At 47.1% G+C, this 25499-nt stretch overlaps 1 protein-coding gene and 1 long non-coding RNA gene across 3 annotated transcripts; one reads left to right on the top strand and one right to left on the bottom strand.

Annotated features, from left to right (window-relative positions):
* Positions 1–1479: 1479 nt before the first annotated feature.
* IP6K2 (inositol hexakisphosphate kinase 2) lies at positions 1480–24673 on the bottom strand. 2 transcript variants are annotated; one of them, XM_061128666.1, is made up of 6 exons: positions 24593–24673; positions 8974–9304; positions 6872–7094; positions 5600–5775; positions 2714–2889; positions 1480–2253 (listed from the first exon to the last, which is right to left on the bottom strand). In XM_061128666.1, exons 2-6 carry the CDS (start codon positions 9173–9175, stop codon positions 1753–1755), a joined length of 1278 nt encoding a protein of 425 aa, XP_060984649.1. In that variant the 5' UTR covers positions 9176–9304; positions 24593–24673; the 3' UTR covers positions 1480–1752. The 2 variants fall into 2 exon arrangements, with proteins under 2 accessions (XP_060984649.1, XP_060984648.1); XM_061128665.1 differs by lacking the exon at positions 24593–24673 and adding an exon at positions 23046–23080.
* Positions 9315–12716, top strand: LOC133045966 (uncharacterized). Its single transcript, XR_009690381.1, has 2 exons — positions 9315–10300; positions 10996–12716. It is a non-coding gene; the product is annotated as an uncharacterized LOC133045966 (long non-coding RNA).
* Positions 24674–25499: the final 826 nt, after the last annotated feature.

The raw sequence follows: 25499 nt of genomic DNA, 5'->3' as shown, positions 1-25499 counted from the left end.
TGCATCTATGCCACCCTGGGGAAGTGGATCCTGACCTACTAAATTAAAGACAGCGACCCGGGTCTCCTCTGTGTCTCGGAGCATGCTGACCTCACTTCTTTAAGCTCCAGCGGTGGGCAACGGGGAGCAAGAGTGGAGAGGGGGCTGCCGAACCAAAAACCAGGTCAGGCCATTTTGCTGTCCATAGTCCTCCCATCCTAGCTCCCCACCTCTTCTCTTCTGCCACTAACCTCTCTTGACTCTCTAACGTGGGTCCTTGCATATCTATTCCTCTGCCTGGGACGCTATTCCCCTCCTCACAACATAAGGTCAGGCTCCACCCTTATCAGTCACTTTCACATCACTCTCTTCTGTTGTCTTTGGAGACTTACAATTCCCAGTTATCTTATTTCTGAGGCTTCCTTCTGAGAGCAGGTAGAAGGGCTGGTGGATGGGGAGTGGGGTATCATGTGGCATTAAGAGCCAAATATTTGGCCCACCTTCCAGTCAGCCCTGACCTGGTGAGGTCATTGTAGTCCTATGAGGCAGCGGGGAAAAAACCAAGGGGACCTGGGTTTAGTTAAACTCAGCGTCCTGGGGACCTCCCATCCCCGTCCAGAAGCTGGTCCAGCCACATTCTTCTCAGGAAGCCCAGACTCAGGGAGCAGGTAGGCATAACCCAGACAGTGCATGCAGTTGGGTGATTTTGGATATAGTGGATGTAGGCATGGCGGACCTGGGAGAGAAGGTGCTGGCTGAGAGGTTCAGGCAAGAGGTGGGGCTGCTAGACCTGGACATCCAGATCCTCCTTTCTAGTTCTGTGTCCGCAGTTTAAGATCTCCTGCCACACTTCTCCCTGGAAACCTGAGAACAGAGCAGAAACAGCTCTCTTGGGGGCTGCCCAGGCTGGAACCACATGAAGGATAGCACTGGCATAGCTGCAGTGGGCTCCAGGGCTAGGTAGGAGTGCTGGCAGATGGTGTGGCCAGGAGGACCACACGGCCCAGAAGACCCCCTCCCGTCAAGCCCCCTACCTCCTGGGACCTCCTGGGACCTTGACCACAGAGCCAATGGCCACCAACAGACAAAAGACTGGTGGCCACCTAAGGTCCCAGGATTGGCTCCAGGACGCCTGACATCACAATGTCTGGCCAATCAGCTGCTGCCGGTGGCACAGGAGCCGGACCCAAGATTAGGCACACCTGCTGTCCAACTCTGGCTGAAGCTACGTGAGGGCAGGGAAGACCCATGTCAAGTGCAGTGCTCTGCGTAAGGGTCCTGGGATGGACCCATTTACGGTTATGCCTGTGGGTACTTGGTTAGGGGACTGAGGACTTAGCCAAGAGGCTATGGTGACTTCAGGGCCCATGGGGTGGGGGCAGTGGCAAGGAGGACACTGCTGGACCAGGGTGGAGGTCGTGGCATGTGTGACGTCTCTGAGGGTTGGGAGGGGGGCTGGCTGCCGGCCCCCTATCCCTGGCAAGAACGACAGCAGCACTGTTACAGTTAACAAAAAGATTTGTATTAGAACATTTACACTCAGGGAAGAAAGAGGTATCTGCATCATCAAATGTGGAATGTCGAAGAAATAGTTAAAATAAATAAAGACTCCGAGCGCGGCTGGGGCTGGCTCAGGCTGGGACTCACAGAGGCCTCTGCGCATCAGCTCCAGGCTGCAGGGCCACCGCCTGGCCATACTGGCCGCCTCCCCGACGCAGCACAGCTGTGCCCGGGACACAGAGAGTCTCTCAGGTGCTGGTGCAGCCAGCGAGCTCACTCCCCGCTCTCCTCACTTATCTCTGTGACAATGTCTATCAGGCTCTGGAGCCCAAAGATATAGCCAGCATCCTGGCCTTCGTGGACCACACTGTCCTCACCATACAGCCTGCACGTGGTGTGTGCGAAATCGATCATGCGCACATCCACCGAGCTGGTGCCGATGGGCTTGTAGGCATAGGCGCCAGCCGACTCGTCAGCGGACTCCTCCGACAGGTCCTCCAAGTCCTCCGCATCTGAGTCCAGGGCCACTTCAGGCCGCTCCTTGCCGTCGTAGATGATCAGCAGGGAGCTTGAGTAGAAGCGGTAGGATTCTTGTCGCTCCAGCACGCCCTTGAGTTCAGTCAGCTTCCTGAGTACCGGGCCTAGGAGCTCCCGGCGCAGGTACCGGCCATTGTGGAAAAACTGGAAAAGCGCCTCTTTGAAGCCCTGTACGGACAGCTTCCGTCCGTGGTACTTGTTCATGAACATGAGCTGCCCACTGCCCGCCTGGTACACCTGTAGGAGGGAGACCAGCAGGTCAGGGACTGACAGGCATCTCAGGCAGAGATGGCCTGGCCCCAGGAGAGCGGCAGCAAGACGACAGCCCTGGACCCGATCCTTTAACTTGTTAAGTACACCAGTCACACGAGGCCCTGTCCTTGCTAATCAACATCCACTGGGATACAGCCCTCTGGCCTGGGCGCCATCGCCAGCCCTCTGCTCAGGGTGTGGGCTGGTGGAGAGTGCCCAGTGTCTCCCCTTTCTCCCTCTCTGGTCCACGGCTTCTGGACTCAGTCAGTTCGGCCAGTCCCAGAGAGCCTTACGCATGCACACAGGCTTTCCTTTCTCACCAGAGAGCAACAGGATCAGTCAAACCTGGAATCTTTTGAGAAAAGGGGCTCTGCCACGGTGGGAGTGTGGCAGCTCCCGGGTGCCCAGCCAGCCCACACCTGCCATGCGCCGACACGCCTCTCACCTGCATGCCGCACACACGCACACCGATGACTGCCGACGTGCTCTGCTGGCACTTGCGGATCTGGTTAGCTGCCTTCTCCTCTGAAGCATCGTCACCATGCTGGCGCGTCCCCATTTTGAGGTCCAGGACACAAGGCACCTCGTAACGGGAAGTCAGGTTCTCCAGTAAGATAAATTCTGAGTGGTTAAGGACAAGGCCCTCTGAAAAAAAAGGGCTGCTCCATGGCACTCCCAGGGTGCAGGGCCTGCACATGGCATCCCAGAAATCCTGCTCTATCTCCCAGGCGGGCAGCCCAGAAGACTAAACGGAACAATTCTTGCCAGGGAACTGGCCTGAGCGCAGCATGGGAGACACACACACCATTTCCTGAACTCAGCAAGATGTGGGACCACAGTCCAACAACATCCTGTCCTAAGTCATAGAACATCAGTAAGTTCAGTAATCCCAATCTTAAATAAGAACTAGAAACATCACTTAGGAACTCATTAAGTTTTCTCTTTTGAAATAAATATGCGTTTCCCAGATGGGGACACTGAAAAGGCCGAGAAACAATGACCAGATGTACAAGTTCCCCTGGGGCTTCCCAGGTGGTGCTAGTGGTAAAGAACCTGCCTGCCAAGTCAGGAAACTTAAGAGACGCAGGTTCTATCCCTGCATCAGGAAGATCCCCTGGAGGGCACGGCAACTCACTCCAGTATCCTCGCCTGGAGAATCCCATGGACAGAGGGGCCTGGCAGGCTCCGGTCCACAGGGGCGTGAAGAGCTGCTGCACACGACTGAGGTGACTCAGCACAGCGCCCAGAGCGCGGCCCGGGGAGCCAGGCCCGCTCACTGCCTCACAGCCGCTAAGTTAGGGACAAGGGGCTCTTAGAAACGCACTTTTTCCTTTTCTGGTCACATGGCCTCTGGGATCTGAGTTCCCTGGCTAGAGATTGAAGCTGGGCCCTTGGCAGTGAGAGCATGGCATCCTAACCACTGGACCACCAGGGAATCTTCAGTTTCCATATTTTTAAGAGGTCAAAAGTGTATATATTTCATGACACATGAAAGTTGAATGAAATTCAAGTCTCAGCAACCATAAATAAGAGTTTAACTAGAACACAGCCACGTTCATTCATTTACATCATCTATGGCTGCTTTCATGCTACAAATGACAGAGCTGTGATACAGTGTATGGCCTGCAAAATCTATACTATCTGGCCCTTTACTGAAAAAGCTTGCAACCCCTGCCTTAGAGGAATGACTGAATTCACATCTGGAGTACGAAACATACCTGACCCTGTACCATCTCTTCATTCCAGAAAAGTAAGGCAGCTATCACAAACGACTATGCTTGTGTAAAAATGACTCAGGAGCCTATTTTAAAAGACTCCCACTCGCCAAGCGTGGGACAATTGGAGCATCAGAGATAACTGCAATGAACTAAAACACGTCAAATATGTTTAGGGAATTCCCTGGCAGTCCAGTGGTTAGGACTTTCTACTTCCACTGCAGGGGGTACAGGTTTGATCCCTGGTCAGGGAACTAAGATCCCACATGCCACATTCAAAAACTTAAACAAATTCATGGGTTCATGATGATGCAGAAAACCTCACTGGTTACCTTTGGAGGATGTTAAGAAACCATCTCATTATTTCAAATAGTAAACTAAGGAAAATAAACATTTAACCTGCCTTTCCTATTTGAACTATACTTCATGATAAGCACATAGTTGATGAGGAAAAGCTTCTCTTTACAGCAGGATTCCAGCTTGTGAATGAAAAAGGAATAACAAAAAACCACCTAATTAAAAAATGGATCTAAGGCAATGGCAATACAAAAGAGAAGGACGATGAAACTCTGCTTCCCAATCAACAGGTAAATACCATCTCTGAAGGAGTCTTGCCCCTGCTCCCTCAAACTGACCCTGAATCTGATCAAGCCTGTAGATCAAATTATCAACTTAATGCAAACAGAGGGGAAAGAGTAATATGTAAAAGACACCACAAGATGTAATCAGTAAAATCCAGAGGGTGGGTAACTCTAGAAGACCCAGTTTCTCTAACAAGAAATTTCCAAGAAGAAAAAAACAGAAATGTATTTTAAAAGACTTAAATGTTTCAACCGAATGCAACATATGAACATAATTTGGACCCTCATTCGAGCAAACCATAAATAAAACATTTATGAGACAATTAGGAAAATGGGAAAGCAAATTAGACATTTGACAGTAAGGAATTACTGTCCACTTTTCAAGGAGTAATGATAGTATTGATGTTTTAAAATATCTTTATCTTTTAGAGATACATGCTGAAGTGTATACAGATGAATTATCTGACACTTGCTTCAGAGAGAGTTCAATTGGGGGTGTTGGGTGTATAGACACAGGAGACTGACAGAAGTGGGTTAACCAACTGCTGAAACTGGGTGACTATTAGGTTCAATGCATTACTCTATAGTGTACATCCAGGTTCCCTGATTGAAAAAAAGAAAGGAACCTTTCTTTCCCTTGTGATTTCTTTATGTGGCAGCCTGGTAAACCAGACTGAAAGATTAGTCCAACCCCACCGCAGACCCTGGCAATTAAGCTCTACTTGGGGACTTCTGCAAGTGTGTGAAAACATAAAACCAGCTCCTTGTACTCCAGGGTAAAGCACCCCGAATGCAAGTTGGTCCCTCCATGAGGTGACTCTCACTCCCAGGAACCCATTAAACTTCCTCACTAGCACCTGCATTCCCAGACCAGCCCTCAGCCCAGAGGGAAGTGATGCCTGCCCAGTTATCACACAAAGTGTCCTGGCACAACCATGACTTCAAAAAATCCAATTTCTCTCTCCAAGCCTGAAGAGTCTCCTCCCTTGTCCTCCCCTCCCCCCAATGCAGAGATGCCCTACGAGCAAAGGATACTGTACTGGTTCCGGTGTTTCGCATTCTCCTTCATTCTCTGTAACTGTTGCTGGTGACACTTCATGCTCCAAGGGTTGTAGTGTTTAAGCTGAGAACTTACATTCCCCTTTTTCTCTACACTGTAGTACAAAACTTCAGATTTCTTCAGCCACTCAAATTCTTCTTCTAACTTATGGCTATAAAGAGACAAGCAGCTGATAAGTCATAACATCTCATCAGAAGTCAGGGGCAAAGAGGCATGAAGGAACTTTCTGCAGTGATAGGAACTTTGACACTTGGATGTGGTGGCTGTTTCAGTGGACACATTAAACATTTCAAATGGGTACATTTTACTGTAGTATATCACATCTCAAGACAGGTGATTTAAAAAAAAAATTAAGGGGTTAGCTTGCTGCTTTAGGAAAACCTAAGATGCAAGGACAGCCCCTGCCTGCAGCCCACACCCCACAAGACAGCCTTCCGTGCTCCCACCTTCTAGGCAGTACCACCCCCTGGCTTCTAGTACATCCAAGTTCCCTAACTCAGGACACTGGAGACAGAGGCTGAAGTGAAATTCCATGAGAATAAGTCAATCTGCTTGGCTACACTTAAAAAAAAAAAAAAATCTCTGGGTGTGCTCTGTGGGCTTTTCTCTGGTTGTGACGAGCAGGGCCACTCTCCAGCTGCAGCACACAGGCTCCCCTTGCGGTGGCTTCTCGTGCTGCATAGTGCTGGCTCTAGGGCACGCAGGCTCAGGAGCCGTGGGATCTTCCCAGACCAGGGGATGAACCTGTGGCTCCTGCACTGGCAGGCAGATTCTTTATCAGAGCTGCCAGGGAAGTCCTTAGCTACATTTTTAATACATATACATACATAATTTATCTTTTCATAAGCTCTGTCAAGGTGTGCCACTTGGGAGGGCTCTGCCTAGGGGGATCCCCAAGATGGGTCCATTCTATCTCCCACTATCAGGGAACAACCTGCGGTAACGGATGGCTTCTGTCTGGGTCCCTGCTACATTCCCAGATGCCACGCAAGGCCTGGCACAGGACAGTTGCAGGAGGAATGAGCGGCTGAAACTGTCTCACAGCTGCCACATTTGTTTTACCCGAAATGGCGCGATCTAACTCAGAGTCAAGCAAAGAGAAGCTGGGCATGCCATGTGGGAACTGACCCCTGAGTGACAAGGCACCTACTAAGTGCACCATGTGAGTCCTCAGCCCCGGGGGATGGGCTGTGCCTGAGATCCCTCCCCTCCTCCCACGTCCGGTCCCCTCTCAAGTCTATACCCACCTCTTCACCTTTTCCTCTTTCCGGTGTTGCCGTACCCATTCCTTAGAGGTCTTGTCCGTTTCTAGAACGTGATGTTTTTTGTTCGTCCACCTGAGCAGCTTACTTTTTGGTTCACAGTCTGAATTATCTACACTGTCCACAGTTCCATGGTCCCCTTTTAATGGATATGCTATTAAACACAAATTCCTGTCTTCGTCTTCTTCGAAGCTCACGGATACCACACCTAAAAGAAGGGTGAGGAACATGGAAGACTTTCAGTTCCACAGGAATATGTGTTACAAATAACATGATTGGAACATTTGTTTTTTTCTTACCCTGTTCCTTAGTCTCTATGTTGCCAGAGGCCCCAAACTCATCTGCAAACCTAACAAATATCAAAACAGCTAGAAAAGATGACACCATACAAGACAAGCGATTAGGGAGCAAACATGGCTGAGAGTCTTCCTCTATGATTCACTCAACGAGGCAAGAGCCAAAGAATTACAAGACACATTTTTCCATCATTGAAAATGTTTATTAATTTTTATGTAATTCTTCTAATCCTAAGAGAGACATGAGGACATTTGCTTTTTAAATCTTGTGGGATTTTTTTACTACCTTAAACAGAATCTCCGACGGCCTTGAGGCTTGCTTTAAAGCAGAGCCTGAACAGAGATTTGCCTGAGGGGTAAGATGTGTCCGAGGGTAAGGGAAGACTGGGCAAGCAAAATAAAATAAAGGAGCAAACACAACAAACCACACAGCACAAGACACCCTGGCAAAGGCTTCTTGCAGCGCCTCCATATGGTGGGCACCTCAAGCCTTTTGTCCTTCTCAAATATATTCCTTTATTGGTCTTTGCAGTCTCATGTCACAAAAGAACAGGATGAACACAAGGCAAATGGGGTTGGGCTAGGAGCACAGATGCGTAGTGGCCTTGAAAGCAGCTCTCCCCGAGTCTCTAGAACCTGCCATGTGTAATGAGACAGTCTTTGAGGAGGGGGCTGTCGGGTGGGAGGGTTTCAGCAGGTGCCGACGAGTGCCTTAAAACCGAATGGCTGAACACCTTTCCTCCCAGGCCTCTCTGGCCTGGAATCACTCAATTTGCTCAGTTCTTGCTGCCCGCCCGCTTGCTTGCTTGCTGCAAGGGAATGCGTGCTTAGAGAGACGACACTTCTGAGGTGGTACCCAGCTCTGGGCGCAGAGGAGCTGGGGTGGGGAGTTCGGGGGACCACACTTTCCTGTGGTGGTAAAGAACCAGGGAAAAAATGGGGGCAAGGGCAGCCAGCTAACAAGGGAACTTTGGCTCTGTCCTGGAAAAAACAACAGAGAGGACCAAGTGAGGGCCCCAACTCCCCCACCCCCACAAAGCACCATGCATATTCAGAGTACAGAGAGGCGACTCTAACATTCTATCCTCAAGGAATATGTTTCAGCAGTCCCAAAAGAACCCAAGTTGTTCAGGAGTCTTTTGCATAAGCAGGCAATGCAGCTTTACAATTAATTTCCTTAAAGGATTCTTCCTTGATTTACAAAGGATCCCCCCTCCCCAGGAAAGACCACCTCATGCTGATTCCCCCCATTATAAAAAGGAAGAGAGTCACCATATGTGAATCAAAGGGTTGCCGTAATATAGCAATTTCGGGGACATTCCGTAATAGCAAAGGGCTTCAACTAATCAGCACAAGCCTCCCACTCCTGCGTTCCATCTGACTCAACCCTGCTCCCAGCCTACCTAATCACCCGGGCTTCTGGTTTCCTGAAGGACAAAAAGCAGGCGGTAAGTATTCTGGGTAAAATCCTCTCAAAGTCTTCCCCAATGTCCCGTCATGGGGGACTATGGGTTACCGTGATCAAGAGACACCTGAACATAAAACACAACTACACTTCCACCAAAAATAAACTCAAAACAAACACACAAAACAGAATTGAGCAATCTTACCAGGGCTTGAAAACTGAGGGTGTGAGGTGCTGGGCGGAGGGCCAAGAGGAGGAGGAGGGAAAACACAGAGTGGGTGGGAGGGGTGAGGGTTCCCGGGATGGCTGCCCGGACCTCCTCTGGCCGCGACGCCTCGCGTGTCCTCGCCAGGCGCAGGCGACCCCTAAGGCAGCTGGGGGCTCACCTTTGTATTGGGGAGTGAATTTGCGCATCTCAGCTGGGAGAGTCTCGTAGAACTGGTGCTCCCTGGGGACCAGGGGCTTGCACAGGGTCGTCTCGTTGAAGCGGAGCACACACGAGTGCCCCCCGACCTGGTGGACAAAGGGTTCCAGCAGGATGCCCTTGTCGCGGGGCTCCACGTCCATGGCCCTGAAGGCTGGGCTCATCCTCCAGGTGCGGGCAGCAGGGAGAAGGGGGGGCAGCGGGGTCCAGCGGCCAGCGCGTCCTCCGTTTGTGGTCTGTCCGTGCGTCCGTCTCTCTGGCCTCAGCTCCGCGGCCGTGTGGGCCAGGACGCTCTGCGGAGAGTGAAAAACGGAGTTGGAAACAGCCGAGCACCGCCTCAGAAGCGCTGGCAGTCCTCTTCCAGCAGAAAAGACAAAACAGCCTGAGCTCCCGCGGAGGCCCGCCCACGCCGCCCACTTGGCCCCGCCCCCTCCCGCAGAAACAAACAGCCGCCGATGTCCCGGGCGGGGCCGGATGGCGACTGGCAGGGACTGGCTGGGAACCCCAAACAGCTCCAATCACCCCCACCAGGCTTTAGAAGGCCACTACCACGAAGCCACGATGAGCTAAAATCACAATTTCAAACCTAATAGTCGCATTAAATCTTACCATTTTCTACTACAATTGTTAGAGTAATTGACATCCAAGGCTCTCCGTTAATTAATAATTTTAATAGACTTTATATTTTACAGCAGTTTTAGGTTCATGGCAAAACTGAGAAAATACAGAGGTTTCCCACATACCCATCTGCCCCACACATGCATAGACAGCCTTCTCCATTATTAATATCCTCCATCACACTGGTACACTGGTTACATATGATGATGAATCTATACTAACACAGCATAGTTTACATGGTGGTAACAGGGTTCCCTATTGGTCGTTATTTATGTTTTTATTAAATGCATTTAAAAGGAAACCTGCTTATGCACCACCTAGTAAGATTACCCACCATCCGCCCACCACAGGTGTGCGCACTGCCCCTGCTCAAGGCCAAAGACAAGCCCCATTAACCTTATTAGCAGTGGAGCTCGGGCCCAGCTTTAATGATTAACCTCTGTATCTAAAAACAACAGATCACGCTTGCTAACTCCTTTGAAAAAGATACACAGTGTTCTAGGTCACAGACTATTTTTATTGGTTCTCTCCCTATCTCCAAAAGCTGGGGCACACCTTTAAACCAAAGCTGCATTCTTGGGGCACTTGTCCAGAGGTCCAGGAACTTCGGATCCCCAAGCACACTGGATCTCAGCAAAGCACACCTCCACGCATTAGTGAACCGTTTCAGGGTATGTCAGGCTCATTCTGTTTTCTGTCTAGAATTTACATGACTACACAGGTGCTACTAGCAATACTAACAGGGGGGCTTGGGCTATAGTTCAGTATCTATAAGGGGTTCTTACTGGGAACTCCTCCAATTCCCATGACTCCAAATGAGATGGTGGTGGTGGTGAGAATGGGTCGGATGGACATTTGCCCACTGTCCTCTAAGGTGGATAAACCACCCACTCTGTGCTAGGCTCACTGCAGGGACTTAATCTGATCCTCCGGATACTTTCTGTGAGGGAGACATTATTCTCCCTGTCGGAAACAAGGAAGTTGGTTCAAGGAGCTGAGGAAACTCATCCAGGGCTAGAGCCAAGAAGCCGGAGTTTCCAAACAAACTTCCATTTGTTGGCTGTCCCTCCGTAGCTGCCTCTGGGGCCCAGGGTCTCTGGCACATGTGCTTTGGTACAGCACTCAGATGTACATGGGACACTTATCTTGTCCTGTGATAGTGTTTTCACCGTGTTTTTCCATTTTCTATTTATAAAGCAGCTTCTTTCAAAGAGTTTAGCTGGTGTTTCTCTTTTCCTTTAAGAGAGAACTGACAGTGGGCTCCCACTGGACTCAGGGATTATAAATCAATATGCTTCCCTATATGCGAAGAGCAGAAAATCAAAGGTTCTGATATCTCACACCCGGCACTACCTTCTCATTGCAGAAGCCCTCAGGAGGGCAGGTGCTGAGAAGAGGCCCAAGACACAACACAGGTGATCAGCTAGAAGGATGAGTAGCTTCCAGCCATTCCAGACTCTCTACAGAAGGTGGAGCTCTGAGATGTGCGGCCACACAAGCCCTTTAGATTTAGAGACCTATTCACACCAGTTTTTCAGTAATGAAAAAGACCTCTGGAGTAAGAGCAACCCCAAAAGAAAGTTACTGACTCATGATCAGTCTGCCGGTACCCAAGAAAGAACTAGGTACCATAATTATTAAATTACAAAAGCACAAGATGTTCTTCATCGGCCAGGCTTTAGAAACACAGTTCAAACCTTTCATAAATGTGAAAACTCCTTTTGTTGCCACAGCAATGCTAACACCAAATGCTTAACACCCTTTCTAATAACTGTTCAAGATTCCTTAAATGTATTAAAAAATAAATATAAATAAATAAAAAATCTCTCTCCAGGCATCTCTCTTACTCATTCCCCACCTCCAGTGAAAAATCCCAAACAGTAACTGGTCCTTCATGGCAGCTCTCTGGAGTACGGTTCATGGGTGTGGCTGGAGGCTGAAAAGCCCAGTGAGGGGCTCCACCTTCTCCCAGGTCTCCCTGTGTTCATTAGTGGCTGGAACCTTGGCACCCTCCCTCCAGCACCCAACTCAGGCACTTCTCAGAACACTGCTCCCTGGAGAAGAATCGCCACCTTGCGGAGCGGCAAGAAAACGAAGGCCCTTTCCCACCTGTGCCAAGTCTGACGACAGAGGAAAGCCTTACATGGCAGAACCGGGGAGAACACTGACCCTGTAGTGAGGTGGAGCCAGATTCCGGCCCCAGTTCTGCTATTTCATCGCTTGGAGAAAGACCCCCACGTCACTGGCTCCCTTTGGGTTCCAGTTTTCTGGTCTGTAAGGTGGGAAGGAAAGACTTGGGGTAGACATCTACTCTGAGGGCTTCCTTGGTGGCTCAGTCGGTAAAGAATCTGCCTGCAGCGCAGGAGATGAGGGTTCAATCCCTGGGTCAGGAAGATCCCCTGGAGAAGGAAATGGCAACCCACTCCAGTATTCTTGCCTGGAAAATTCTATGGACAGAGGAGCCTAGTGGGCTACACAGCCCATGAGGTCACAAAAGTCGGACACGAGTTTGCAACTAAACCACCACCAGATATCTACTCTAAGTGTGGTATAATCCAATTAGTGAGTGGCAACCAGCAGTCTGTTTTAATCAAATAGGAAAAAAAAAAAAAAAAGAGCAAAACCCATTGCATCGCAGATAATAAGGTAAGTCCTGTTTTGTGATTCTTTTATTTCAATCATGTTTGGTCTCTCAATTTGAAGATAACTGTGGCTTCACTGTACAACATATTTCTCACATTGGGGCTGCAGAGAAATGGAGCATTTGTTCTAGGGTCCCTGAAAGATTGCATGCCTGTGGGAAAATGAAGGAGCAATTTCCCAATGATTATACCATAGATCGGAGAAGGAAATGGCAACCCACTCCAGTATTCTTGCCTAGAGAATCCTGTGGACAGAGGAGCCTGGTGGGTTGCTGTCCATAGGGTCACACAGAGTTGGACACAACTGAAGCGACTTAGCCTGCATGCATGCATTGGAGAAGGAAATGGCAACCCACTCCAGTATTCTTGCCTGGAGAATCCCAGGGGCAGAGGAGCCTGGTGGGCTGCCGTCTATGGGGTCGCACAGAGTCGGACACAACTGAAGCCACTTAGCAGCAGCAGCAGCATACCACAGATCAGCTTCTTCTCTAGTGGCTTCAGCCTGGTCAGAAGAAAAGAAAAATGCCCCCAAGAACCTGCTGCATTTCACGGCTACTCTTTTCCCACGTGTGGTTTGAGCAGCTGGGCCTCTTAAAGGTTTTTCAACATCTGAGTAGTCTAAGGCCTGGTTTCCCAGGAATCCTAAAACATTAATGGTTACTAAGAAGTCCATGTGATGAACCCTGAACCTAGTGTGAAAGGGAATAACCGGAAAATACTGACTTCATGTTTAGCATCTGTTTTAGCTTTCCACATTGCCTCACATTTGTCCACAAAACTAGCAATCGGTGAGACATGCAGAACGTGATTCATCCTAGGATACGATACATATTTCCCCCACAGCTCATGCCCCTAAACCTGTTTAAGGTTCTGCTGCAAACAATGTCTTAATAGTCTTATCCTTTAAAATACTGAAAATAAAACAACTAAGACCCTTGGGCCCTTAGCTCACACATCTAGAATTTGGTTAATGTGGGAGGCTACGGACGGGATCTGCTGGGGCCACTTACTCTGCCTCAAGAAAAGCCCCAGGGTTGAGCAGTCTCACAGGGGACAGCAACAAAACCACCTTTACCAGCTGAACCTCCTCCATGAGCCTCAGAGCCAGTGCCCACATCCATTTACAACCCATGACTATACCACCAGAGTCAGTCACTGTAATTCTCAAACACTGTTGGTAGGAAAAAAGAAGTACAGCCACCACGGGAAACAGTTTGGCAGTTTCCTAAGAAGTTAAACATATACTTATTATATGACTCAGTAATCCTACTCATAGGTACTGACCTGAGAGAATTGAAAACAAATGTCCACATAATGACCTGTACTCGAATGTTCACAGTGGCACTATTCACAATAACCAGAAGGTGGGGAAAACCCCAGTGTCCATCAAATGGGGGAATGAATAAACCAACTGTGATGTATCCATATAATGGAATATTGTTCAGCAATAAAAGGAATGTACCGATATACACAACAACAAAGACTGATCACAAAAACATTATGATTAACTGAAAAAAAAAGCCAATCACAAAAGAATGTATGCTGTATGATTCCATTTACATGACATTCAAGAAAAAGCAATAGCAGAAAGTAGATAAGTAGTTGCTAGGGGGCAGAGGGTAGGAGAACAAGACTGACTGCAAAGAGGCCCAAGAGAACATTTAGGGATAATGAAAATGTTCTATGCTGTGACTGGAACCAAGTGATTATATGGCTGCATAAATTTGTCAAGACTCATCAAATTAGAGACTTAATGTCAATGAATCTTACTGTATATAAATTATATTTCAATAAAGAGCTTGAATTTTTCCTTATACTTTTTTAATTTATAAAAATTTCATAACAAGTACAAATTAAAATAATCAGAAAGGATTGCAGTTAAAAGACCCTATCAGCTGACAAATAGTTTCTACATGCAAAGGCACTAGCTGCAATTCACCCCCTATCTACCCTCCTATCTATTCTAACTGGGCTCACTTGCCTCCACTGAGCATCTTGAGTCACTCATGCCAAGCAAGGTAAGCCTGAGTCACCATCTTGGTCAAAGTAAGGCCTTTGCCCTTTCTGTGAGGGTGCTCCCTGATGGTAGAGACTTTCAGGGACAGCCATGTTCTCTCTTAAATCCACCCACTGCTAATCCTGAAGCCATCTGGTCACCTTCAAAGCCTAGTTTTTAGCAGGCTTTTACTCTTAATACTAAGAGTGGAGAAGGAAATGGCAACCCACTCCAGTATTCTTGCCTGGAGCATCCCATGGACAGAGGAGCCCAGCAAGCTACAGTCCATAGTCATAAAGAGTTGAACTGACTGAGCACGAACACACAGCTAATACTAGGAGACCTATACCAGTTGCATGGTTGTCTTTTTTAATTTCTGTAAAGTCAAAGCAAAAGCATCCTTTACACACAAATAAGCAGAAGAGACGCAAAATGGTCCAATAAGCCTTTCAGTACAACACCCATCACAAAAGAAAGATCAACAGCAAATCTGCTTCAATTATCCTGGCTTTCCTGTTATTTCTCAAACATGCCTGATACACACCTACCTCAGGGCCTCTGTTCTTGCCATGCCCTCTGCATGGTACACTCTTTCCCAGATATCCCCCTGGCCTACTCTCTTACCTCCTTCAGCTCTCTATTCAAACATCACCTCTTTAATGAAGTCTTCCTTAGCCACCCCATCTGAAAGTGCCATATCTCCCCATCCAAATGCCTTACACAACTCAGCTTTATCTTCTCCTCAGCACTTATCACCATCTAACATACTGTATATGTTTTATTTGATCTGTTCACTTTCTGTCTCCTCCACTCTGACCCACCAGAAAACCAAGTCCATAAAGTCGGAGATTTTTGACTGCTCTGGTTACTGCTCAATGTCCAGAATCCAGAAGAGCCCCAGCACAGAGTCAGCACTCCATAGGAGGTGCCTCAAATCACTTCTGAGAGAACTCAAAAGGCACCCGCTGCAATGATCCAAACCCACCCCAACCATATAGGGAGTACAACCATTACATAGCCACACACTTTACCAAATGCATTCTCAGCATCGACTAGGTGTTAATTTTGCATTTATAATCTCCCACCGTATTAAGTCTGAATTAACCATGACGTAAATGAAGGGCCCTGCACCTGAACACTTATCTGGGACCTGCTGCTGTGGAACCATGTCACATCAACAAAGCCAAAGCTCTTAATCTAGTAAGAGCCAACCTCTTGGAAAATTCTCTCTCTGTAAAAAATCAGGCAAAAGCATGGTCACTGAAGAAAAAAACTTTAAAATATGGATACAAGAAGATTAAAATCCTCTCACCGTTTACAAATATACTAATTAGCATTCAGAAATTCCGTGTTAGCATTCAGTTGACATCCCAAAGACCCAGCTTTCAGGTTGCTAAGTTATCACTGAAAAAAGGAACACCGACTCACAGGGCTCATGGCTGTTCATCTATTCCCAAGGCCCTAGAGTCACTGCATAAAAAAAATATTAAATTTTTAACCACAGGATCACCAGGGAAATCCCTATGTGACCTTTTTATAGAAAAATTATGACACTGCTGTCATAAAATGAGGCAGTCAACACATTGCCCGGAAAGGTAGGGGGAAAAGTACTGCAGTATTAGGACTGCCCTAGAGGTCCAGTTGTTAAGACTCCACACTTCCACTCAGGGGGTATGGGTTCGATCCCTGTTCAGGGAACTAAGATGCCACATGCCGCTCAGCACAGCAGAAAAAAAAAAAAAAGCAGTACTGATTTTTTAATGTATGACTTTTTTTTGGTTTTCTTCTTTCAATCCAAATTTACTTTCTTACCTTACTGGTGTTTTTTTCCTTTTTTTAATTGGCGTATAATTGATTTACAATGTTGGGTTAATTTCAGATTTACAGCACAGTGAATCAGTTATACATATACACATATCCACTATTTTTTAGATTCTTTTACCATATATGCCATTACAGGTTATTATGTAGAGTTCCCTGTGCTATACAGCAGGTCCTTATTACTTATCTATCTTATATATAGTAGTGTATATATATGGCAATCCCAATCTCCCAGTTTATCCCTCCCCTCTCCTCACCCTTGGTAACTCTAAGTTTGTTTTCTTCATGTGTAACCCTATTTCTGTTTTGCAGTTAAGTTCACTTTCTTACCCTACTGTTTTCATAACTGTAAATTCTTTTGTTTAAAGATGGATGATACTTAAATATTTATATAAATCAATTACATATATTTGTTACATTAGATAAACCACAGCCACCAGAAGAGCTGCATCTGCCCTGTACTAAGTGGCAAGATCATTATTCCCTTCTCTTCAGTTTCCTGAATGCTCCAAACTTCTTGAAATTTTCTAAAACTCAGAGCATGTCTATTACCTTTATAATTGAGAGTGAAAACATTAGGAGGAAGAAGAATTCACCATGACCGAAACAGAAAAACGCAGATGGCTGCTCAGCTCTTGAAGATTATGAAATCATCCACAAAAAAACACTGATGCCGCCCACACTGCAAGCTCACAGCTCTGCTCCACGATGGAGACACTGGGAGACCAACCACATGTAAACAAGTGAGGATGATAACCCCAATAAAGCCTGCCCCCAAAGTGTGTACAAGGTGCTGAAAGGTCAGAGGAGGAAGTGACCAACTTAACCTTTAGTGACGATGGGATACAACCATGCCACAGACAAGAGCTACTGTTTACCAAGCACTTAGTCTGTTCTGTAACTCCTTCCCTCCTGCAACAGCCTTCTGGAGTAAATACTAAGATCACTCCCCTACACATGGCTGCACTGAGGCACCAGACCACCTAGGCCTCATCATGGAAAACAAGATGTTCTTTGAGATGAACTCAGTGAGATGAGTCACTGCTAGGAAGGTGGAAGGGTCACCCTCATGTCACAGCAAGCAGCGGCTCCATCAAAGAACACAGCAGGGCTGGAGAGACAACACAGAATTCCTGCAACTGACTTGACACAGAGGCCTGGGGTCCAACACCAGGTGTTCATTCCCCGCCTCATTAGCATCTTCTTCTAGTTTTAATAAAGGAGAAACTACAAGTTGTAAGTGTATTTCATAACAGTCACAACAATGCAGATCCTTCCACCAATTCTGAGGAAAAAAATAAAACAGCAGATTCTGTTCCAAAAATGCAGACAAACTTTCCCATAAGGCGAAGAGCAGCCTCTCAGAGGCTTCTCTGAGGATCACACTGGTTCATCTCTTTGCCTCATCAGACCAAATTTCTGGAATGAAAGACTTGAGGGCCCCAAGATGGAGGGAGGACAAGGGGAAAGAGCTTTCAGCCAACCCGGAAATATGTTTATCAGTTACAATGCTTGAATGACAAAGTTTGAGCAATTTAAAAAGTTTTTCAAGCTAAAACTGGGGCACTGCTCCTTTAAGAAAATCTAAATTATTGATTCTAAGGTGTCACATGTCCCCTTTACCAGAATATCAAATTTACTTATAAATACCTAAATGTATTCCATACACAGACCAAGAATTCTCAGTCCTCCTTAAAAAGCCTGTTACCCCTCTTCAAGGGCCATTTTCCATCTGGCACCTCCTCCTTGTAACTACAACTCCCACCACCGTGTAGGCAACATACCCAACAGGGACAACAGAAGTGTTGCTTGAAGACTCTGGCCAAAACTGGTCTTGATCTACGGGGGACTTTCCTACCCTGACTCATGGTTCTCTCTTGTGCCAGTAAAGCAACAGCCCACTAGCTTCAGGCAGGATCACAGGCTCCCTGCCTGCGGTCAGTGTTTACCCTGCCCATTTCTCAGCAGTTCCCAAACCAGATGACACATGAACCCATTCTCTGGAACAAACGGTGCCAAAAATGGTTCAGTCCTCATGGGCAGCCACAGAGCACAGGCAGCCCCGACCTGCGCAGGCCAGCACAATGAGTGCTGTGCCTGCTGGTGGAGGAACCAAGGTGTGCCCTGTGCTACACCAGATCCCGTGCTCGGAGGGCACCGTTTCCTCTGGGTCCTCACGGTCCCTCGTTCAGGTAAACGCTCCCCTCAAGGGTATGCAAAGCGTCCCACGCTAACACTGACTTTGGGTCAATATAGCAGCTTTGGACGTCCCTGGTGGTCCAGTGATTAAGAAGCCGCCTGCCTATGCAGGTGGCCCGGGCTCGACCCCTGATCCGGGAAGATTTCACATGCCGAGGGGCAGCTAACTCTTACTGAGTAAGTGGAAGTCCCCAACCTCCAATCTCCCATATGGAAAACGGCAAAATGGTAAAGGGCTACAGCCTCCCTGGTCACAAAGCAACTGTCTCTGGACGACACCACTACAACTGACAGCAGGACCAGCCGCGCAGCACTGACCTGCTTTCTGTCTCCAGTTCTGGGGTGGGACGCAGTGCAGTGGTGTCCTTTCAAACAAGCCAGTGTGCGAGGACTCTCGGGAAGGTGGGTGGGTCAGCGGGGAGGGAGCAACACTGCAGGTGGGGGATACAGGGTTTCTTTGGGGATGAATTACATGGGATGTGAACTGTATCTTAATAAAGCTATAATTTTAAAATATCAACACAATAAAAGGGCCGCACTGCAGAGGTCACAGCCAGCTTGGGAGAAAGTTCCAGTGACAATGTCCACACTGAGAGGAGTAGACAGTATTTAAGAGGAGAGCACCTCCAAATGTGGCCACGGGAATGGCAGAAATACACACAGGCAACTTGGAGAACCAATTCATGACCAGTCAGTGAAGCTGCTCAGTCGTGTCTGACTCTGCAATCTCATGGACTGCAGCCTACCAGGCTCCTCCATCCATGGAATTTTTCAGGCAAGAGTATTGGAGTGGGTTGCCATTCCCTGTGTGGATAAAAAGCGTAACTTCTAAAGAAAGTTATTTATTTATAAAGAGATAATAACTAAACACGTATGTGCAATTAAAAATAAATATTACAAGAAATCCAACTTTCAATACCTCTCTGTAAGCTGTACCAAAACATTCTTTTTAAAATCTTCTCCCCGACGTACTGTGGCCCATCTGATACCTGGGTCCACACGGTGCGTCCCCTACTCTCAGTGCCTGTCTTTATCTGGAAACCAAGCACGGTCATTTTAAGGAGGCGCCGTGAGCCGGGAACAAGAGTCAAGCCGAGCCTCCGGCCTGGTGTGGGTAATGCACTCCTCAAACGTGAGCTGTCCTCTGTCCACTGTCCCAGTTCCTACAGCAAGTCCAACGGGGGATGGAGGTCAGAGGATGGACTTGACAGTGTAAGTGGGTAAGGGCATGTTAAGCCTGCACTGGTGGAGGGGGAGGGTGAAGACAGGGGTAACAGGTAAAGGAACAGAGTGCCAAAGGACATCCCGTTCATTTCTTACAAAAGAGACTTTTCAACTGGTTACAAGTGTGATAGAATGACCACCATTGTTAGTTTGGGGTCTCTTCATCCTGTCGATTTTCTTCAGTGCACTTTTCTATTCTTTCCAGAAATAGGATCAGGTTATATGCGTTGTTTTGCCTTTCTTCCCACTAGTAAAATCAGCTTTATTTTTCTCACTTCATGTTTAAAAACTACTGATAAAATACACACAATATAAAATTTACCTTTTTAACTATTTTTGGGTAGACAGTTCTCTGGCGTTAAGTACATTCACAATGTTGTACTATAATCACCACTATCTCCAGAACTTTTTCATTATCTCAAACTGAAATTCTATACACGTTAAGTAGTAACTTCCCACTCTGCCTAGCCCCTGGCCCCTGGCAACCACCATTCAACTTTCTGTCTCTATGATTTTTGAGTAAAATTATTCAACATTTGTCTTCTGTTTTGCCACTTTGAACTATATGACTTAGACAGCCTGCTACATCTATCTATATATGATTCCTTTTAAAGGCTGTGTAATAGTCACACAAAATTGTAATGTATTTATCTACTTCCCTACTGACACTATTTCCAACTTTGAAATTACAATAATAACGTAGTGAGCATGCTTCTATCTGTCTTTGCATACCTGCGAAGTATTTCTGTAAGAAAAAGTCCTAGAAGTAGAACTGCCACTGGGACAGAGCATAGATTTTAAAAGATTGAACCTATTCTTTCACTCTGACCTGATCCACAGGTATATGAGCTACTGGATTCTGGAGCACTGTTGTGACATTTTATATCGGAAAATTGTCTCAAGGAAAAACCTGGCTTCAGAGAGGTCCAGCCGGTCACTGCTACAGTGACATGAGTGGAGGGATGGGAGCAGCAGGAACCAGCATTTACCTGGAGCCTGTCTGCATTCTTAGCTAAGGAACAAAGGAAGAGATACCAATCCTCTTCATATTTATTAGAAGCTCATGTGTAAAAGGGGATCAAAAGAAGAAAAATCCTTAAGCTTTTAAAGAAAAACTGTGAGTGCCTTAGAAAACTCTCATGCTTCTCTGTCATGTTTCATACCATAGAAATATTTCAGGTAACTTTGTAAGCTTATGAATTTAACATCTGGTTACTAGAAGATGTCAAAACTAAAGGTGAAAGAGGAGGCAGCACACCCTCCCAGTCCCAAGCTTGGGAGTTCCCTGGAGGGAGGATATGACAGCAGGAATAGCCGCCACCCCCCAACAAATAGAACTGTGATCCCCAGGAGGCCATCAGGACTGCAACCAAGCTGATCTCTCCATCATCTCCCCGCCTGGGCTTCCTCCTTTTATGAGTCTCTCTGCATCTGTTTGTCCCAAGAGGGCAGGTGGGAAAACATCCTGACAGCCCCCAGGCCCTAGGGCCACTAAGACAGCAGAACTGCCATCTCCAGACACCCGTCTCACCTGGAGTGACCTCATTAACGTCATCTCCCCGACTCAGTGGCACTCACAGCAGGGCACAGAGCCTCCTGTCTTCTCCACTGCACCCACAGAGCCCAGCCCACACGGGGGAATTAAGGAAGGAGGGGGAGAAGGTAGAGAAGGATCTGGTGGAGGGTGAGGCATAGCATGCTGTCCTTAACCCTTGAGGGCGCAGCTGACCCCCGAGAAAACCTGAGACAACTGTAGGCCTCTGTCCAGAAAATGCATACCCTCCCAGAACTCTGCATATGATGCGTGGGGCTGGCAAGCATAGACCCTCTCTCCAGAACCCCTAATACAGGGAATCAAATTACAGGAATGAGTCAGATACTGAGTCTTCAAAACAAGTCAGAACAAGGATGTTTTGTTCATAAAGTCAGATACAGCTGGAAGATGTGAGTTGACCTGCCAACAATTAAACATAAGGGATGATCAAGCCATCAAGAAGAAATGTACAGCAGGTAATTGGTAAGGTGGGAGTGAAGCCTAAGCGAACATAACTTGAAAACAGATTTGGAAATTAGCTGCAAAGGAAAGAGCAGATGGCACTCCAAGAGTAACATAGAAAGAAAGAAGAGCACTGGGTCAAGATGCCCGTAAGTGAACAGCCTGTGGGCAGAGAGAGCAACCCCGGTGAGAGGAGGAGGTCTTTGAGGAGACAAGGAGCAAAATACCTACATTCTCCTGGAGGCCAAGGGTAAGACTTACTGTGCCACATGGAAAATCTGGACCACATGACACAGGGGAGGAGAGGGTCTTACACTGTGTGGCCCTATAGGTCCCTGACAGTCCTCAAGAGTTCACAGTTTGGGGCTCACTTCTGAATGAGCCCTGGCCACTACATCACAACTTCTTCATTAAAAAGACATACAAGTGTCGTGACCCCTTCAAACCCAGTCACCATTGTCAAAAGGTCTCAAACACAGGGTGTGATCAATAAAAGCCAGAATGTGGGAACCCCTACAAGATAACAGACAGTTGTTTCAACAGATAAATTACAAAACAGAGTGACCATATACATATCTAAGAGACACTTCATCAAATGCAATTGCAGACTTTATTTGGATCCTAGTTTGAACAAACTATTAAAAAAAAAAAAATGAGACAATCAGGGCCATCTGACCATGAATGAATATTTGAGAAAAATCAAGAAATTATGGCATCACTGATTCAAGAGACATGAGTTCAAGCAAACTCCAGGAGATAGTAAAGGAGAGGGAAGCCTGGTGTGCTGCAGTTCATGGGATGGCAAATAGTTGGACGTGACTTTGTAAGTGAACAACAACGAAAGGCCTACTGGTGTAGAAACTGTGGGTAGCCCCTTGTCTTAGTGATATGCAATGAAATACTTATGGATATTACAGTTTGGGGATAGGCCTCCTAAACTTTCAACTTTTTTTTTAAGGGGAGGGGAGGAAGGCAGAGTGTAAAGATCGGATAGGAGTTCCTAACTGCAGAGACTGGTGATGGATGGATGGTTGACAGACCTAAACCACCTTATCCATCATTTTCAGAGACTCTTCCTTCAAATTCTGAGGTAAGCACTTGACTCAATTATTGGGGAAAAGGCCTCTTCCTTGCTACCAGAATATACTGCAAACACTAGAACTGCTTATTGCTACTTGGTATGCAAATAAGCAAAAATACAATTTATTTAAAAAACAAAAATATGCTTTTTCATGCGTAATCACATGAAAGCTATCATTTACTATACAAAAATGCGTTCAGTGTCTTTAAGGTGATTGCCCCACGAGGTAAAATAACTTCACTTGAAGGAAAAATTCATCTCCAGCACATCCTCCTTGAGCCAAACAATGGAAAATTTTCACCTCAGCAAGCTGGCCTTGGGGAGGCTCAGTCTCAGCCCTGTTGCCTAGCGACGGGTGACATCTTCGGTGCTTACAGAAGTCTCTGGCACCCCTTGAACCCCTCTGCAAAAAAGACTGGCTACAGTTCATCAGTCAGTAGTTGTGCCTTCCTCATACCTTCCACTGCTCAGACAGATATAGGGCTGGTGGACGTCACCTGCAAAGTCTTGAAACGAAAAGAAGTTTATTACATCTGCTAAACTGGCTTTTACAACTGTATCAACTCCAGTCCTAGCTCTCATCCATCCGATTCCTAACAATTCCTGCGAATTCTACTCTAAAGTCTAAAGTTACAAAGCAGGTAAACTAAGTAGAATACCAGCTAACCATTCAACTGACTTTTTCCTCCAGAAAAAACTACCAAGTGATCAACTGGTCTATTACGTCAACATGATAACATATTCATTACCCCAATTTGATAAAAGTATATGTCTTGCTCGGGTTTCTAATTCTGGTAGTGGTTAAAGTTAAAACAATAACAATACCAGCCTGAAACTTCTCTTTAAATCCTAAACACCAGGTTACAGGATGAAATTACACAAACTCAACAAGAGCAACCTATGTAAATAAGCATTTTAGATCACTTAAATTTTACCCTGCTAAAAATGCAAATACAGCAAATAATTAAATACCAGAATTCATCAAAACTACTGTAATCATGGTGCTTTATACAAAGTATCATAAAACTTGTGATCTGCAACATTTTTTGTAACCACTTTTCAGAACTCTCAGTGCTTAAAACTATTCTTGCAGATGATTTTATCTTATTTTTGTTCTATGAACATTTCACTACCAAAATGTTTCATTTCAAGCAGTGATTAGTTTTACTTCCCCGGTATCTAAGAGCACTAGATTTTACTGGTTTCTACATTTTCTTTTCACAACATCTGGACTCCTTTTTCTGCAATTCGGCTATAAGAAATTGAGTAAAATCCAAAAACGAAACTAATCACTTGGACGCAAGAGACAAAAAGCAGTTTGCAATCAACCCAACGTGAAAGATCTGCAAGCTCCATCCATGGTGAAGCTTATCACTATGAAGAAGACGTCCCCGGATCCATTTTAGGGCTTTGGGGGATAAGACGGTTAGGTGTGCAAATGCCCCCCGCTGACACCAGCTGACAAACCCAACTGACATTCAGCACTCAAAATGGCTGCACAGTTGCCGGCCTCAGGTAACCGTACCTGAGGCACTGGGCTGAGTTCTCCAACAGAAGACTCAGGGAGACCCCCATCAATAACCCGAGATATCGTGGACGCCAATGTCCTGGGGAGACCTCCTTCACGACCCAGAGATCTTGCCCTCTTCGAAAGAGCGGAGACTTCAATGACCAACAGAGACCCCGCATCACCAAAATATTCGGGAGACCACCCCCCCCCCCCCCCGTCAATGACCAGGGAAGATTCTGCCCCTCAAAACCAGGGGAGATCTTCTCTTCCCAGTAACCTGAAGAAATAATGCCTCTCTCAAATGACCGGGGGAAATGTGGCCCCACAGGGACCCTGAGAGGTCTCTCTTACACTCATAATCGGCGGAGAACCCCTCCCCCAAAACTTGGGGACACCCCTAATGACCAGAGACTTCGCTCCCTGAAGACCCAGAGAAACCCTCCTCCAAAGACCCCGGGGCGGCAGGGCCGTAGGCCGAGGAAAGCGGGAATTACCTGCTGCCTCAGCCCGGTCCCGCGGAGCTTCCTTCCTATTGTTTCTCTCCCACCAAGATGGCGGCCGCCGCGCCGAGCCCCGCCCCCTGCGCCTCACTCCCTGAGCCCCTCACTATTGGCTCGCACCGGGAGCCCAGCTCGCGGACTGGGCGGCCCAAAAAGCGCTGTTGCTAGGGCGCCCGGATTCGTAGTAGCCGCTTCCGGAAGGGGCGGGGCATTGGGCGGAGTTAGGGAAAGGGGTGGAGTCTTGTCTGCCTTCAAGGGAGAGGGTGGCCAAGGAGGTCGGGGTAGGTGGACAGATGGGTTTCGAGCACATGGGTGCAATAAGGGATGCCAGGGATACGATGGATGAGCCAACTGTATCATTTTTCCTGGGACCGAGGAGTTTCCTGGGATGCAGGACTTCAGTGTTAACATCGAGAGTGTGTGCAGCAATTTGGCAAGTTGGTCACCCTAGTAGACGGATGGACAGAGGACTGGATGTGGTTGGATAGAAAGATAGACAAAACAGTGGCTGTAGACGGGAGATAAAGGGCAGTTGTATGCATGGGTGGACAGGTGGCCGGATGTAGATGGATGGACAAATGACTAGATAATAGAGGGGTGAACAGAGGAAGGGCTGTATAGTCCCTTTGTGGGGACTGGTGGGTGATCCCGTGTTCAACCCAGGTTCCACCAAGCTCCACCCTTCAGTGCTTGTCTGAAGCTTGTTTGTCCTATGCCCTGTGTTGGCCAGAAGGGCTCCCACCTGAGTAAATGTCAATGTGGCTGTCAAAGGCAAGGCAGGACAAGGATGCTACTAAGAGTGGGCAGGGCCTCCTACCTGTTCTCTGCTCTCAAAAAAAAAAAAAAAAGAAATCAAAATCACCTGTGTGCTGGGAGCTTGCAGAGGTGTGGATTCATGAAC

This window comes from Dama dama, chromosome 24 (genome assembly GCF_033118175.1).
Source record: "Dama dama isolate Ldn47 chromosome 24, ASM3311817v1, whole genome shotgun sequence".
Classification (NCBI taxonomy): domain Eukaryota; kingdom Metazoa; phylum Chordata; class Mammalia; order Artiodactyla; family Cervidae; genus Dama; species Dama dama.
This window is presented reverse-complemented; position numbering and strand designations above follow the sequence as displayed.